The sequence below is a fragment of the Chaetodon auriga genome, chromosome 20 (assembly GCF_051107435.1).
Source record: "Chaetodon auriga isolate fChaAug3 chromosome 20, fChaAug3.hap1, whole genome shotgun sequence".
Taxonomy (NCBI): domain Eukaryota; kingdom Metazoa; phylum Chordata; class Actinopteri; order Chaetodontiformes; family Chaetodontidae; genus Chaetodon; species Chaetodon auriga.
Window position 1 is genome coordinate 4,100,777 of NC_135093.1, and position 18,155 is coordinate 4,118,931.

Below are 18,155 nucleotides of genomic sequence, written 5' to 3' on the forward strand. Positions count from 1 at the left end.
CTGCACTCTCACATGCACTCACACGCCTCCCCTGATGATTAGAAAGTAGGTCAAGGACAACTTTCTATGAGGGCAGAGAGAAAAATAAAATCTGTGACGATAGACCGACTCTGGCTGCGGCACAGAAAAGTGCCCACTGTAAGCAGAGTATGTATGATTTATAATCCGAGGCAGACTCAGACTCGGAGATGTGTAAATAAATAGCCAGAGGCATGACAACTGGGAGAAGGCTTTCAGAATAGACAATGAGTTCCGTCTATGATGCACTTACAAACTTTCCTAATGAGGCCTAATGAGTTATATGTCCTGCCCCATCTAATGAATTAACGGAGCGTGTCCTTTTCATTTGGTTGATAAATAACTGCACTGATACTATACCCAGTCCAGTGCTGTCAGCTCCCATTGGCTGCAGTAAACAGCTCCTCAATAGCAGCTTTAAAAGTAGTGCCATGTTCGGTATTTGTGTATTTCTTCGTGCTGCAGGCTCTGCCATAAATATGTTCCTAAATATTCTCTACAGCACGACAAATCAGCTCACTGTGAAGCAAAACGTGAACCTTGAAGGGGGTATATTCACATGATTTCCTCTCTCTCCAGCAAACGGCAAGCATTTCCTCTCAGGCTGGATCTGGAAAATGCACCGTAAAGTCGCAAACAAACACAAAAAAGCGGCTCCTCCTCTGTTATATTCTCATCTCTCCGAGTTATTGTGATTCAGAACAACAAGCAGCACATCCTCCAATCTCACACTGCAACACTCTCAACAGCTCTCATGACATTGCACCGGAGAGCTCGGCTCGCAACGGAGCCGGCCCTGTGCACTCCACCCTCCTCTAATAATACTCGTCCTCAGAGGGCTGAAGAGGAGCGGAGAGGGGCGGAGTGGAGGTAAGAGCACGGCCGTCCGCTCAGTCTGCCTGTGCCGGAGTTCCCTCCTCGCTGCAGCTGCAGTGGTAGCCTCTGCCGCAGTGATGGGGAGCGAGGAGAGAGGGAGGGGAAAGGTGAGCTGGTGGCAAGCGAGGGGGGTAAGGTAGGGGGAGGACGGTGCTGATGATGTGTGTAAATACCCACTCTGTGCCAAAACACACCTATTCAGCAGTATTTTCTGCATGCACACCAATCCGATCTACTGTGCACAGGTCCTCTTTTATGGGGGCCTCTTGCCTATTGTTTCATTAGAAGTGTTTGCTGAGGCGTGTGATCTAGGACAGGGCTTGAGAGAGGCGATTAATAACTCTGAGCGTGGAGGAGCTGTCTTCAGGGCCAACTTCAAAAACTGTGCCACTTCTTTAACAGGCAGGGGAGGAAGGAGGCAGAGGAGTATCGAATAAGGACAGTGAGGTGAGCGTTTAGTCGGCTCGTGCGTGTGTGTTTGCATGGATGTGTTTAGAAGTTTGATAGTATGTGTCCCCCTCCGTTCCCTCCACACATCATATCAATGAGTTTTATCAGTCATACGGTATTATCATTCTTTGTCTTAACCCTTGGGGGATTTCATGTTGCCATTTTTGAAACTACAGTTCCCATAATGCTTTGGGGGGATTTAAACTTCAGCCCAGTTACTTTTAGCCTATATTTGTTTCAACATTTGGGCAAAATGGCACCACTAAAAGTATGCTGAATTAGCTATTATCAGTTCCTGTTTGCTATGTACCCATTCACGTACGGACAACATTGGACATTGGAGATAATGACATTGATTGGAGTAAGTCACACTGACTCCACATTATGTGTATTATGTCTGTAGGTTTAGATTTTAATGCTGTATGATAAGAAGAAGTACATTAGTTGCCTCCATGAGCTGTGACCATGTTGGTATAAGTAGACAAAACACCAGCATGCACGTTTCTCTTTCACCTCTGAAAACTGTGAAATTTTCTGTTTGCCCCTCACCTTTGGAGAGGACAGTAGTCCTGGGAGTGACATCCAGGTCCAGCGACGGGCTGAAGGGGAAGGCCCACAGCTGTGACATCCTGGCAAGGAGCAGCAGGAGCAGCAGCAGGAGCAGGAGGGGCTGGACTGACCTCTGGTCTCCCATGTTTAACACACAGACCTCAGTCCGAGCACAGCCTCGATTGCAACGTGTTGAATACACAAAATCTGAGCGTGACGGCAGACACCTTGATTATCCTCCAGTTGAGAATACACACAGTCTGTGCAGAAAAAGAGAAAAACAACGTGCATCAGTACAAGAGAAATGATCCATCAGACCGAAGTAGATGCTGTTGTCTTGAGGTGGAACTGGAGTTCAGAGAGATCAGTCAGAAATGAAATGAACTGCAGAACAAACACTCGTCTGAGGGACTTTTACTTAAGTAAAAGTATCAATATTCCATAACAAGTAAAAGTCCTTGTGGGAATCACCTCTGATCAAAGCTATCAGAGACATACAGACAGTAACAGTAACTGCCCTTAATGTCTTTAATGTGTAACAGAAACACTAATAACGCTCTGGGATATGTGAAAACGTCCACATGGGTGCGATGAACTTTGCTGAGAAGACACTGCATATGAACTTTCTTGCCTGCTTGACAGCACGAGCACAAAATGAGTTGCTGATATGCATCATCACTCTCTGATTACAACCAATTAGCTAAAGTGAATGAGTAAGGTGCTGCTGCATAAAAGACCATCTAAAAAGTTTCGGGAGTTAAATAATGTGCCCCTGTGACGTGATACTGCAACACACAACTTCATCTCTTAATTAGCTGTGTGCACAGTGGAGCAGCACGACGGATAATCTAGAGATTAGGCCCCGTGCCATCAGCACAATCTCCGCCTGGCTGCCTGTTCGCTGGCTCTGTCTCTGATCAAAGGGTCAACACTGTGAATCCCGCTCCGCCGCATTGTGACACTGGAGAATTCCCAGTCTAATCTCCACGGCTGCTGCGGCTAATCACTCGCAGCATGAAGCGCAACGAGGCTAATGGTCTCTCTGTTAGCAGTTTTGGGTGCTAAATCTGCCCATAAGATGACAAAGTGAGAGATGAGGAGGGAAGAGTTAGTGATGGTGCAGGGATCCCCTCACTTTACCCTCATCAGAGCTGTTTCCCATGGCTGGCGTTAATGTGATCCAGGCTTTTGCTTCATAAAACCGATCAATGCTGTGTCACCTAATGCTCCCTGAAGAGTCTAAAAGATGTTTTAGGCCTGATTCTTGTCACTAAACAAAAACACCCCCAGATTTTTCATTTTCAAAGTTGTAGTCTTCAGACCCAGTTGACTCCAGTGATGTCACTTGACTTAAGTGACATCACTGGAGTCAATTGGCCAGATTTTGTGCAGGTCCCTCTGGAGCGTGTTTTGACATATGCAGCAGTACAAGTCCTGTAAACAGACCTTGATGTGTAAAAGTGGAGTTCCCCTTTAATATTGCGACTGAAGACAGAGCGACAGAGCAGCGGGAGTCTTGTTTGATCGCTGCCTCCAAAACCACTGTCTGCCAAAACTGTGGCAAAACAGAGGACAGCAGATCAACAAGGCGAGTGGGCACGCTGCTGAGAAGCCCTTTAATGTGGTTTTGTCAGCTGCTGCCCTCCTGGAACAAACAGCAAACACACCATTGTTCCAACACATCTGCATTTGCGTAGTGTTTACTGGTGTACAGGAGCTGGAAGGTGCGTTGACAGCGTAGTGTTGCCCCGCTGGTGAAAGCTTGGAGGCTCCAGGAGGGAAAGGTAAACACATCTGCCTTGGCAGTGACACGACCGATGTGTCATGCATGACGGAAGAAGAGGGGAATCGAACAAAGCAGCAGGCGGTGTCTGAAACACCTTTTACCGAGCAGAGACGATCAGTTTCTTCCTGTTCATTGATCCGTGGAGCAGGTGTAGGAGATGCTTGACATTTGGACGTTTTAGCCTCATTTCAGTGATGGTCTCTGCCCTCTGGCGCTCATCAAACATCCTAAAACAAAGTCATTACTCGCCTAAAGAATGTGATTTGCAGAGCGTGGTAAAGCTGCTTTCTTTATGAGCATCTGCCAGGATGAATTGAAATGATTTGCAAAATACTTAGCGTGGCATTTCTGCAGAAGAATCGATAAAACAAGCGAGCTATTCTTGTTTTTCCTTTCATCTGATGTCATTTAAAATGCCATGCTTTTTATTACAGTTGTGACAAAGCCATCAGCTGGCCAAGACTGAAAGAATGTGCATTATTAAGGGGATTATGTAAAATGTATGCTGCACTTAGATATGATATTTATACATTTTTATACTTTCTTTTCTTTCTTTATCCCAAACCGTTGGGACTTGGCATAGAGCTAAACCATAAATGAGATTACTCGCACATTAAAGGAAGAATGAGTGGGTTCACCCTGTGGGCCACATTCATCGTGATGTGGAGAAATCTTGAGACACATCTTCTCAGAGAAGCATGAAATTAGGATTGTGTCGCAAATAATCTGCCTCTTCATGCACCGAAAATATGTTGAATTTAAGGAGGAAGTGCTGTTCTGTTTTAGTCTATCTGACAAATAGGGCTGGTAATACCTATACATCATGCCATCACACTCAAAAATAAGAATATGTTACGATTTCTTGGGACTCAGAGGGATATACAGTGAATTTAAACATCAGAATAGGCCTTTCCTCTGCCGGGTGCATGTACTATTATTGAGTTCATCATCCACACAGTATGTGATGACAGATCATCTCACCGGCTTTGGCTTCCCTGAGGTCAAATCATAACATGGAGCCCTTCGAGGAGCCATTTCTTGTTTAGATCTGCCACCATTTTTGATGAAATAAGACTCATTTTGATTTTTCTAAAATGTCTCATTGGGAAATTGACTCCATCTTTAAACTCACACATTCGCCTCTGTTCTATGAAATATCTCTCTTCAGCCTCTGTGTACTCCACAGTATAATATGCATATATATTGTGGTACGTGCTGTTTATTTGTCACATATTCTAATCCATAAATTGGTCACTGATCTCTCCAATGAGGTGCCCTTTATGTGTTAAGATGTGTACAGACGGGCTGTATTAAAGAGTAGTATTCAAACCAATTACAATATAAACAATTATAGATAAGTTCTGAACTTGCTATAACAAGAACAGCCGTTGGGTTGCCAGGTTGGAGCTGGTGTTGATCCTCTTTGTCTTTTTAGGCAGCTCTTTAATTCATCATGAAGACCCATCAAATAGATCATTTGACCTCTGACCTTCTGCAAAATGGGCTGCAGAGCATCTTAACCACAATTCATTTGCGGACTTGATGGATCACTAGGAAACATTCATTAATGACTTATTACCATGTAAACAGCAGTTGCAGATGGCTTGCTAACTTTTGCTGATGCCTCATTGGAAAGTGAGAAACTTAACCAGGTAACAAATTACATGGACTCAAATACTGAATTAAAATTCTGAAGTATATGTAGTGCACTTGAGTATTTCCATCTTATGCCACTCTACATTTACATTTAAGAGAGTGTACTTTTTTATATTTATCTGACAGTTACAAGTTAATTTTCAAATAAAGATTTTACATATAAAACAAAAAAATTATACAATATGAAACGTGCTGATTGCCACTATCCAAAAGTACATACAGCTTGACCTACCACTACCCTGAAATACATCGATGCAACAGTGATTATACCTGAGATTGATGTGTGTTAAACTTTAACACTCTGGAAGGGTCCATTGTGTACAACAAGTACTGGAACCTTTACTCAAGCAAAGGTTGTGCCAGACAGCCAGAGATTTTCCCAACCTGGCATCCCAGAGCCTATGAATGGCTCATATCTGATCTATGATGCAGAAGTAAACTGTGTATTAGCCATTAATAAAGCCATTAGTAACAGCTTGTAAACTCTTTGCAGAGGGTGACTTGTTAAGAAATGGCAATCATCTTAATTCATGTATCTAAATTAAACTAAGTTTTGCTGATTAAGTGTGATGAACTTTTTTTTTTTTCCAACAAGCAACTGAAGATCAGGCTCGCCTTTGTCTCATCGGCTTACATTCACCTGTGCTTCTTCTAAAAGTGAGACAGGACCCTCAAAAACAGGTAAGTCACATGCAGCAACATATAATCTTCTATCATACCTTTGGCTTTAAGAACATTGCAGTCAGCTCGTGTGATTAAGACGCTTCGGGACCACTCTACCCCAGCTGTAGTCCATCGCTGCACTCTAACTTCCAAACATGTGGATTTGGGTAAAAACAGGTTTTTATCGACTGCACGCGCAGTATGAAGGCGCAAACATCCGCCCATGTGCACCTGTCCGACCTGGACTGCAGCACGCGCGCTCTAAAGCCACCTTCACCTGAGCGCAGAGAGAGCGTGCGTGCGCAGGAAAAGTGGAAGAAACGCATCTGAAAGGGTAAAACAGTGCGCGTGAAAGCGGCAAACACTGACTCACCTGCTTGTGTCCTAGAGTCCACAAAAAATCCTGCGAGTCGTCTTTTCCGCGGAGAAACAGCGAGCTGGTGTGCTGCTGCTGCAGTTACCCAGTGCTCACACAACCAAGCCTCCCCCCACCCCTCTCTCTCTCTCTCTCTCTCTCTCTCTCTCTCTCTCTCTCTCTCTCACACACACACACACACACACACACACACACACACACACACACTCACACACACTCACACAGCCCATATGAGCTGATCTGCCTTATCTTATGACCATACAGTTTCCTCATGCAGCTTTCCCTTGTTTCCATACATAAACAAAGACACCGTAGAAGGAGACATTTCATGTATGTCCTGCTAAGGTTGTTATAAATTATGTGCATGTAAATAATATTCTGGAAGGACAGGTTTCATGTGTTTTTAATGTCTTAGCCTGGACACTCAAGAAGGTTTCATGGTTAAATAAATGTGAAATAGTTTTTTAAAAAAATAGTATTTAACAGAGGGAAAAACATAAGAAAGTACAATTATGTCATAATATTTAGATTTTGAGTACAGACAGTTATGAATCCATATAGAAATATAACATTTTACTGATACCCCTCTTTATGGAGATGAGAGGCATCTGGCTGAAAATTGTACTAAAACCCGTTTTAGCATTTATTCTAATGTGTCCTACTGTTTGTCTGATTAGTATAAATGTGATCTGTGCCTTGTGGCTGACCCCTGCTGGAGAAGAGATGGAAAGACAACACTTTTATGTATTTTCTGGTTCTCTCTTTGAAAATTCACCTATTAATTTAGATGTTTTAGGACAGTGGTTTATGTGTATCTATATAATTCATTACATCCACATCTAGAGTTCCCTCTCAAAGCATAAGATCTTTTCCTGTGTTTATTCTCACCTATTTTGTCCTTTTTCATTAATAATATGAAGGAGACACATGGACCAGAAGAATATATGCAGATGGTCCAACACTCTTCCAGAGCTACTTGGCATCAACACTGTGACTGTAGATATTTTTAATGTATTAAGCGGGAAAAGTATTTAACTTTAAATTAATTTCAGGGGCATATTATTTAATCTAATCAGACAAACTTTTACTTCAGTGAAAAAAAAAAGAGAAAACTGGTCCCTGGTGTCGTGCAGCTCTCCGTGGTTGACTTCTGACCTCATGCTAACATCCTGAGCTAACGGTGTTTTGCTAACACTGTCACCGGGTGGCGCTGTAACTCTTATCCGTGTACGTAGCGCACGCTGCCGGGAAACCCTCTCACAAATCCGCCCCTGCCGTCTCGGATGTGAGTAAACCACCGTAGCTGTCATGACGTGGTCTGTCCGCCTTCCTCGCGCTGGTCGTCTTCCAGTGATCGAGACACAGCTGCTGCTGACAAGCTGACGAGCCTGAGACAACGAGTTAGCTTTCCACCGAGCCAACCACCATTTATTTGAACTGGTTAACAGCTTTTTTCCCGGTACGTAACACCTCTTTTCTTTGTAGTAAATATACCCGAAGCCGGTTGTAGACGTGTTTATCTCCACACAGGCAGGCTGTTCACGCAATCGTTAACCAGCTAGCTAATGCTAGCATTTAACTTAGGCAGGCTAGCGCTAATCATTAACGGTAGTTGGCCACCTCCGATAGCCGAATCATTGATTATTTCAGTTACTGTATCGATCTTTCCAGCTCCTGCGGGCAGACGCAGAGGGGTAACTTTCACACAACATGTGGGATGATAGTTGTTGGCTTAATATCCGCGAATATGAAAGTAACGTTAGTCGAAGTGTATTAATTAGCAAGCTAACTAGCTAGCTGGTGGTCACCCTGCCAGATAACGTCGGTCAATAAACATTTCGTGATATCTCGTGTTTCAAGACAAGCAACGCTACCCGTTCCCCTCACTGTGTGTATGGCGTGTTGAATAGCCAGATGAGACACGCATTGTAAATAATTTCCCTTTTTTATGGCTACATTACTATTCTGATTTATTATAGGACGCTATGAATGCTTATCTGGATGTTTATAACCGGGAGTAGTTTATCGCTCTGCTCACTAACACAGGTAGTGTTTCTATGTTATGACTTCCGGATTCAGTGGACGTTCTTTACACACATTTTTGAGAAGGATCAATATTATCAATCACATTTCTGGTCTAAATGTGTGCAACAAGTGTTCTGCTGATCTGTGATCAGATCAGGTGTTGGCCGTCGTGTCTTCTTTGCATATTAGTGGATACAGCAGGTTCATCACGGGTTCCCTGCCAAGAGGCGTCTCCCCAGCTGGAAACAACTCTGAATCTGCTGTGCCTGAGAGCACATGAATTGGATATTTGTAGATCCACGTTCCGCTCTGTTGCCTGTAACCAAGTAGACCACTTCTGATTTAGGATGATATGTCAGAGATGTGATACAGTGCAGCCAGCTGAGCCTCATCCCGCCTCACTGCTTGGATCTGATAGGAACAGGGTTGGAAAGCTTTTTGTTGACCAAGTTTGCTATCTCACTCAGACCCTGATATGAAGCTGCGGTTTTGCAACGTTGCTTAGACACTACATTGAGGTTGACTGTAACAGAAAGCGTCACATCGCCTTGAGACACTGTTATTGTTAGCGATTATATGGCTTTCCCCACTGAAGATACGAGAGGATGTTATATTCAGGGCAGGTCTGAGCTTGTGGGAGTCAGGTGTGAAGTAAGACGCCTGTTGGTGTTTTTAAGTGAATTCCTCTCCCAAGGGTGCCACGTGTGAGACTGCAACAGAGGCTTCAAAAGAAGTGAGACAATGCCAGTGACTAACTACAGGATTTGCATTCATGGTGTGGAACTCAGTTTGTTTCACAAAAGACAGCAGCTCACAAGGAGGGGCCAGCACTTTCTTTGTCTTAAAAAATGTGATATTGTGCCCTTAGCAATTACAGTAGGTGTAAATTATGTAGTGTAGCACATCCACACTGGCTGTTGTTGGATATGAAACCGTGAAGCACACTGAAAGAACTGGGCCTAAAAAGAACGACTGGGTGTCATATGACTTTCCTTTTGTCGTTTTGCTGGGAAGAAGATGAGCTTTGTACGGGGCCGCCAGGACAGTGTAGTGGTGTGTTCGAGGAGGAAAATTACAGTTTAACACACACACACACACACACACACACACTCACACACAGCACAACTAGGCGTAGGCCGGAGGATAGAGTAACTGTGGCCTTCAGACTAAGTAACTTTAATTAGTACTTGCTGTACCACTGCTGTGGAAATAGCTCTCCTTTGGTCTGCTCAGACTCTGTGCAGAGACAGAAACATGTTCATATTGTGTCACTCGTGCTGAGATGTTGCAGTAACTTCCAGTAATGCTCAGTAATATCTTAAGCATACACAGGTGTAGAGTGCTTATTTATGCTTCAGGTTGAGAGACTGCTTTTCTCGCTTTGTCTACCGACCTGAAAATAACTTTATGTGCGTTCCTGTCAAGTGTCAATGGATTTCTCCGCCTGTTTTTGCAGGCTATGATGAGGTGGTGACCCTGGGTCGGCCAGGCCGTGACATGATTGCAGCTTGGCACAGAGAAAAGACGGAGCAGAGTGATTGAGAAAGAAGAATGGGCAGGAGCGTCTGGGGCTGCTGGCAAGGCGTCTTCTCCACTGCAGTGCTCTACGGCTCTTTGGCCTTGTTTACCTCCATCCTCCACAATGTGTTCCTCCTTTATTATGTGGAGACATTTGTGTCCATCTACAAGATTGATAAGGTCTCCTTCTGGGTGGGAGAGGTAAGTGGCAAGAGACCTTGGTCTGCAGCTGTTGCAGTTAACTTTGACTAGCGGTCCAGGCCTGAATTGAAGGACTAATTTGCCACTGCTGTGTGTCAGCAGTGGTTTTAAAGGCTGTATGTCAGTCCTGCTAACCGGTTTGTTATGTGGCCACCATGTTCAGCCACAGCTTTCTATATTTAAAACCATTTGAGCCTGGACACTGCGGAGAAAATAAGCATCATGCTAACCAGAAGACTTTGTTCTGCTTTTGATATACAGCATATCTGTTATCTGTTCACCTCTGAAAAACTGTGGCTCATAATGTCTTTTTTAATTTCATTTTATTACTAAAGCAAATTAAAACATAGGTGGCTGAGTTTTGATGTCTAGTTGCAGCTCATCATATTTATTTTCTGCTCCACAGACCGTGTTCCTCATATGGAACAGTCTGAATGACCCTCTCTTCGGCTGGCTGAGCGATCGCTCCTTCCTCAGCTCTCTCCAGTAAGTGTCTCCATCTTGCTTTCTTCCTCCCTTTTCCTTCAGTGAAGACACTGTAGTAAATCAGGTTTAAGACATTCCAAAAGACTGTTATGTCCTAAATTAGGTTGAGACTCCATTATTTCCATAATTTAATTTAGATATACAGCAATAAAAACAGCATAACAGTCATTTCTGAAACACCGTGACCTTTTCCTGGAATTTATTTGTATAAAGAGAATGCGCTGTTTCTTTGTGTAAGATGATCCTGAAATTTAGGAACTCCTCTTCCTCATTCTGACACCCTTTCGGCCTCCAGTCCCTCTCAGCTTTCCAGTCAGCCTGCAGATTTTATTAGACGTTTATACACCCAAATGTTTCAGCATAAACTCTGGTATAAGCTGCAGTAATGCTCGTGAGGAAAGGTAAACACGTCGTCAGAGTGCCGGGTGATGAACATGAGGCTGTCATCTGTGTTTGCGCTCCGTCACTGTTAAGCATCTTGTGACTCTGTGTTGTCAGAAGGTGGAGGCTGGAAAAGGTGTTTTATCTACACCCTATCCGTGTTGTTGACCCCTGATTAATCCTCCGCTAACAAAACAGACTCAAACGGCTTGAGAGAATTTGAATAGGTCTGTGAGCCTCGTCTGAACTCTGCTGATTTTTTTAACTTCTTGGTGTGTTTCCTCCCAGGTCAGGCTCTCAGATCACAACGCCAGAGGTGGTGCTGAGGCGCCTGAAGGCCCTCTCCACAAATGGCCCTCTCTACGCTCTGTCCTTCCTGGCTTTCTGGGTGGCCTGGGCCAGACCAGGACTGCAGTTCCTGCTGTGCCTGTGTCTGTACGATGGGTTCCTCTCTATGGTGGACCTCCACCACAGCGCCCTGCTGGCCGACCTCGCCGTGTCGGCCGCCGATCGCACGCGCCTCAACTTCCACTGCTCCGTGTTCAGCGCTCTGGGCTCATTCTCTGTGTTTCTGTCTTACTCCTTCTGGGACAAGGAGGATTTCTACTCCTTCCGTCTCTTCTGTGTGACTCTGGCAGCTTTTTCAATCTTGGGCTTTTTCTTAGTGTCTCGGATGCTGCGGCATCGTTTCCAGAAGGAAGTCCTTTTGAAACAGGATGAGGCACAGACACTCAAAGAGTAAGGGTTTTCTAAAGATCTGGAAATTCTCACTAGCTTTGATTCAAAGCGTTGTTGATTTTCCTCTTCACCTCACTCCTCTTTCACTTCCTTTTGCGTCGTCCCAGGCTGAGCGTCGGCCATGCTCCACTCACCCAGCCAGAAAAACCTGTCACCATTGGACAGTACCTCAAGCAGCTCTCCAGACACAGGAACTTCATGTGGTTTGTGTCGATGAACCTTATTCAGGTAAGATTTTAATCACACTGCATGTGTTGAAGTGGGAAGCCCTGATAAACATGTCATTATTAAAAGGGAAAAATATGTTTTGTTTTCTTACAGTTTGCTTAACCTAAGCTAATTATTTATTTAGACGAGCTTAGAGAATGTTGTCACAGTGTGATTATACGGAGGGATAAATAGTCTTAGCCCAGTTTATTTATGTAGCCCAGAATCAGAGATATAAATACCCTGATGGTTTGTATATGTATGCTTTCATCTTGGCAGAGTACACGGTCTGTATTTCCTGTCCTGCAGTAGCCGTTTCTTATATTCGTCCTACTGTGTGTCTGTAGTTTTGGGTCCATTTTATTTAAATGTGCTCTGTAACATCGATGAGTTTTTCACTTGTTCTTTGCAGTTACATTCTGTTGTTGTCACTGCTCCCCCTACAGGTCTTTCACTGCCATTTCAACAGCAACTTCTTCCCTCTCTTCCTGGAACATCTCCTGTCTGACAATATTTCTGCATCTACAGGTTCAATCTTACTCGGTAGGATCCCTTTAAGAGACGGGAAATGGTTCACACCTTCGAGTCTTCTTAATCAACGTTTTGCAGTGCTAGAGTTAGGCAACACAGACCAAATTAAACCTGTCATAATTATCGCTGCATTATTTAGGATAAAAGTTTAAGTAAATCACCAGCGATGATGTTGAAATTAACTGCAAGAGGATGTGATTTCACCTGTTGCACAAACTGAAGGCTGCTGGCAGCATGCAAATGAATGATACCAGCTTTTTTGTGTTATGCAAGCACATTTTAGTTGCCAGTGATTGGATGAGTATTAAAAGTCAGTGTGGTGTTTTAATCCAATCTTGCACAAAAATCATCGCCGTAGATTTAAAGAGCGGGAAGAAAAAGAGTTAAGTGGTGTGCTGAAATATGACTTCTGAGTCTTTATGGACTCATTTAATTGAGGCTAAAACAGAAAGGATTTCTAGTTTTCTATTCATTTGCTGTATGTCTGCTGTATGTATGTTTTTTTAAATATGATTACTCTTCTTTCTGCTGATTAGTCTTTATTTAAATGCAGTTCTGCTTCTGCCCTCACGCAGGCATCTCTTACATTGCCCCCCACCTGAACAACTTGTATTTCCTGACACTGTGCCAGCGTTACGGGGTTTACCAGGTTATCCGCTGGCTATTTATGCTCAAACTGGGACTTAGTGTGGCTATGCTGCTGGCGGGGGCTGACCACATTTATCTGCTGTGCATCTTCATTGCTAGGTATGGCCACGCACACACATCAGCGCACGCTTCAGGGATCTGATGTGCGACAGCTCGTACTTTTTGTTTTGCTTGTTTGTCGAGGCTCATTATTTCCAGAGCTGAATGCACAAACACACTGAGACGCACATCAAGGACGAGTAGAAGTCAAGTTTCGAAGTTTAACTCCACATTCAGTACATGCTGTTTTTTTTTTTTAGGGAAAATACAGATTTGTCTCCAGTTTGTGCCTCGGTCTCTCACAATGAGTGGGATTGCTTTATTTGTGCAGCTCAAAATCATTTACCTCAAAGGGCTTTAAAATCTCCATCCATCCATCCCCAAACTGCATGTTTATAGAGATTAGTCCAAATGTTTAGTTGATGCTAAATCATCTCAGACAGTATCCGATAGTTTCCAAGATTATTGTCTTACAGATTAGACTGAAATAACAAACACTGCTACAGCCTGTTTTCTCACATTTTATTATTGCGGGGATTTTGTGCCCCTGAAGTTCTGAAGGTTTTCATTTAGTCAGTCAGTCGTCTGATTCCGTTATCGATGTCAGACGTGTTCTTATCCTGTTAACAACAGGATTTGAATGTTCCCTCAGACACTCTGCAGCAGAGCCCTGATGGAGTGTGTGGTTAGCATATTGGTCACAGTTATGGTGGTTGTGTGAATAATCTTGGTTCTTTGTCTCAAAGCTTCTTCAGCCACAAGTGATAAAACTGTCGCTGTATTTCACACAGTGTGATGTGGTTTTGAAGACACAGACACACCTCCAGTAAACATGCTGTATTAGGTCAGAAACTGTAACCATTGCCCTCCTGAGAGACAAACAAATGGACTTAATGAATCATAACTGACGCACATTAATTAACTGAACAGTCTACCCTTGAAAGCAACTGATAACTTCAACATTTATGTCCTAAAACATCTTTAAAATGAAGATTGACAGCTGACATTTGCTGTTGTACGACTCCACTCTGCTATGGCTGTAACCGGACTTCTCTTCCTCCTAGTAACCGGGTGTTCACGGAGGGGACGTGCAAGCTGCTGAAACTGGTTGTTTCCGATCTGGTGGACGAGGACTTTGTGGTCAATCGGCGTCAGCAGGCCGCCTCTGCGCTGCTCTTCGGGATGGTTGCCTTGATTACCAAACCAGGCCAGACATTCGCCCCCCTCATTGGCACCTGGCTGCTGTGTGTTTACACAGGTACAGACAGAAACAGTCAGGCTTGTTTCAAGATGCTGCCACGAGTTGCTGCCTCCATGTGTCTTCATGTATTTCTGACAGATAAAGTATCAAGTCAAGTCATCACATCTTGAGCTGATTGGTCCGTTTTCTCCTCTTCCAGGTTATGATGTTTTCGAGAGGGAGCCTGTGAAGGACTCTCTGGTTTCTGTGCCTGACGTTGCCTCCGGCTCAGGGACCCCGCCTCTACGCCTGGGCTGCTTCTACATGTTGGTGTTTGTGCCTATCACCTGTGCCCTGCTGCAGCTGGCCGCCTGGTCTCGCTTCACACTTCACGGCCGGAAGCTGCAGGGGATCAAGACACTAAGGCAAGGGGCCCAGCATGGCCACCTTATCGATGTCAAGGCCATATGAACTGAAAAGAGCTGCCTGAAGCTGCACACTGACACTTTCAAATTGTCCGTTTTACAATCCCTTTGAGGTAATGCTCAGAAGAACATGAGGCAGAGGGCTGTTCTGATGTCTTCACTCTGCAGCCCAGCCGGCTGTGCAAGGATCTGAACCTTCGCACAGCATGTGGCTTTGTGGACGATGAAAAATGCACAGCAGGCTGACAGATCCCACCAGGAAGAACATGAAACAACGAAGAAAAAAGAAGGAACCTGCCTTATTTTTTATATTAGAATATATTTATATTTGAACAGATGACCAAAAGATAAAGTAGAACCAGTCAGTCCTTTTGGATGTAGACGGACCAAGATGACAACATTTTATGGTGCACACCAAAGATGGGGTGCCCTCTGTAAAACTGCTTGTAAAGCATAATTCTGGTCTCGAGCACAGTCTGAATGGCCTTGCTGCTAGTAGCATCAGCCTGATTTGAAAACAAGAGCAGAGGTTTCCAGTTTCTAATGTTAATAACAAGGCGAATGAAATCCAAAACTGCATTAATCTGTTCAGAGTTCGATTGATACTGCATGGAACCTGCACTTCAGAGCTGAGTCTTACTGTTTCTGGACACTTACACAGAATGCCCTGCCAGTTTAATGTTGAAATCTGTATTTTCTGATACATTCAGTATTGATGTTTTTGCACAAAACTGCCATATGTCTCTTATACTTCTAACATTCTGATTGTGACATATTTTATGTACCGTAATAATAAAATTTGGAATCGGAGAATTGCTGGTAACCATATTATCAGATCACTTTTGTAATTTTCCAGATCATACAAAGAATGTGAGGCTTTGCCATAAATAAACCTCATCTATGTTGAAAATCAGCCGTTTCAAATGATGAATTACCAGATCAAAAGAAGAGGATGGACGTTATTTTTCTTTGCTGGTCCACAAAACTGAAATAAGGTTAGGTTATCAGAATAAAGACACTAATTTACTGTAGGAACATGAAACTGTAAGCACAAACCTGAAATAATTTAGGCATTTAAGAAACATTGTGATAAAATGAGCCACATCAACATCAGGTAACAAAGCAACTTAAGGCCTGGACTACAGTAAACCATGTTTGTGATGCAGCAGTCCCAAACATTTTCTTGCTTGGAAACCCTTTAAATAGCGTGTAACGAATTAGGGAAAATTAAAATAATTCGTCTTGCAGAGGTATATGGACACTTCATCTCAACAAAAATCTCATCTTGCCGCTTGATAGGCTTTGAACTAGCGTTAATGGCGTAGCTGCTCTTCACAAGTCTTCTTTTTTATGATCTGTTTAACAGCTAAAATGCCTGGTGGATAATTGTTTTTATTCGATAACCCATAATTTTAAGGGGAAATCTTTGGAAGCTCCACATATTTTAAACATTTCACGCCGACTTGGATCAAATCTTTGTACCGGGAAGCTTCCTGTACGAAGACGGAAGTAGTAGGAGTAATCCTCTCCTTTTGTTATCACTCCTGTGGCCCTACAGCGCATGCGTCGGGTTTCGAACTCTTTGATTTTCTTCAATTGTGACCATACTGCCTTGATTAGAATTACTATAATTACACTTATTAAGCTTATTAACAATTTATTTGACGATTAGTTTTATTTTTCTAACTTCAGGGGCTAGCAAATCTCACCACGTGCCGTATGTAACCGGGTTCGATGTATCACTACCCATCATGCACCGCGCGGCGTAGTACCTAAAATATTTGTTAAAACTATTGTTAAGATTTAAAACTTCCTTTGGTAGTTTGCCTATCTGTAATTGTATAACATTATTTAACTGGTCGTGTATTTACATAAGTCGATTATACACAACATTAAAGAAGTATCCGCAGCTGTGCAGCGCCACCGTCACTGTAGAGAGTATGACACAGAATGACCACCGCAATGTTCTCTGTCAGAGTCAGTACACTCATGTTTCTCTTCAGATCGTATAAATCTTTCGCCTTTTACTAAAGATTTCCGTGGAGAGGAACAATATGAGTTCGAACTAATTTTTTGATGCCCTGCCTCGTGCGGGGCTTCCTGACTTGTAAAATAAAAAATATTGCAAACTATCAAATGCAGGGTCAATGACTGCATGTAAATATATGAGAAGGGCAAGAAGTGCTTGTCATAATTACACAGCAAAGAAAGAATGTTTGAAGATTTTTTTATTTTAACATTCTGATGTAACACTCTTTGATCAGATCTATTTTGAAAGGAAACTGATTATATCAGGGGACAACCTCAAAAGAGAAGTAATAAAACCACATACATTACATGTACTTCCTTTCTTCAACACAGTACAGTCTTTGTGTTTTAGATGCATCTAATTTTGGTGCCACATTCAAATAGATATTGGCAAAGACGTCCAGTTATTTAGAATTAGAGTTAGACCAGTTCTGTCAATCTGTGTTTCACCCAACTCACTAAACTCCTTACAAATAAAGAAAGGTGACATAAATTATAAGAATAGTCAATATCAAGTCTAAATTCCTCCAATTAAATGTTTTGCTGTAATAGGCTCTATAATAATGATGATAATAATAATGATAAACATATATAAACAGACTGTACATTTAAATCAAGAGTTTCTGTCTTTTCATGATTTATTGTATTTGACCTGAAAATCCAGCAGAGGACGTACACATTTCACCAAATATGGTGACAGTGACAGCGATATTAAAAGCACATACAGATACAAGCAGACATCCTTAACTTTTCCTCACATCTGCTCTTACGAGTATGATGCGTCTTTATCACTGCTGTGTTGTAACATCAGATGAATCATCACCCTGCAAGTGTTTCCAGACTCTGTCAGTGAATCGCCATAAAAAGAATGTACAAATATCAAGAATACACTGGGAAGTATGGTTCAAGTCAGACTTCCCATTTCTTGCGGCTTTAGTACTGTAACATATCACCAGTTGCCTCTTTCGGTAAAGAAACGCACACACGCACGCACAGAACAGGAAATACGAGCGTGGCAGTCGAGCAGAAACAACATGTAAGCAGCAGTTTGAGCTCTGCCACTCGGCCCCTTTGATTGAAAACTGCTTGGATGTCGTCTGAGAGGCATCCGGCGACGAGAAATCTTTGGAAGCAAAATCAGGTAAGAAGACGAAATATTCTGAGGGTACGTAGGTCCAGGATGTGATTCCTCTGATTGTGGAGTCTGTTTTTAGCTTGAAAGTGTTTTCTGATTCATTTGACTTGACCTTCTGTTTGTAAAATCATGCAGAGAAAAAAAGATCAACATGACAGTGAGAGTTAAATTTAACTTGGAAATGAGCCTTAAAGTCATTTTCTCCATGTGGGTTAGTTATTTTACACGTTACATATTTC

General features: G+C 42.9%; 2 protein-coding genes and 1 non-coding gene across 3 annotated transcripts in view; 2 read left to right on the top strand and 1 right to left on the bottom strand.

Annotated features, from left to right (window-relative positions):
• The window catches only part of sema4gb (sema domain, immunoglobulin domain (Ig), transmembrane domain (TM) and short cytoplasmic domain, (semaphorin) 4Gb), a 30,824-nt gene extending 24,354 nt beyond the window's left edge, over positions 1-6,470 (bottom strand). The window contains exons 1-2 of the mRNA XM_076759745.1: positions 6,372-6,470; positions 1,894-2,153 (exon numbers count right to left, since the gene is read on the bottom strand). Of these exons, the coding sequence (XP_076615860.1) occupies positions 1,894-2,038 (145 nt within the window). The 5' untranslated portion in view covers positions 2,039-2,153; positions 6,372-6,470. The remainder of the gene's footprint in view (positions 1-1,893; positions 2,154-6,371) is intronic.
• Positions 6,471-7,588: 1,118 nt separating this feature from the next.
• slc68a1a (solute carrier family 68 member 1a) lies at positions 7,589-15,666 on the top strand. Its single transcript, XM_076760572.1, has 9 exons — positions 7,589-7,833; positions 9,856-10,118; positions 10,525-10,604; positions 11,274-11,723; positions 11,831-11,951; positions 12,377-12,473; positions 13,037-13,208; positions 14,213-14,406; positions 14,549-15,666. The coding sequence occupies exons 2-9, from the start codon at positions 9,951-9,953 to the stop codon at positions 14,797-14,799; spliced, it is 1,533 nt and encodes a 510-aa protein (XP_076616687.1). The 5' UTR covers positions 7,589-7,833; positions 9,856-9,950; the 3' UTR covers positions 14,800-15,666.
• Positions 15,667-16,736: 1,070 nt separating this feature from the next.
• Positions 16,737-16,851, top strand: LOC143339563 (U5 spliceosomal RNA). Its single transcript, XR_013079333.1, has one exon. It is a non-coding gene; the product is annotated as a U5 spliceosomal RNA (small nuclear RNA).
• The last annotated feature ends 1,304 nt before the right edge of the window (positions 16,852-18,155 follow it).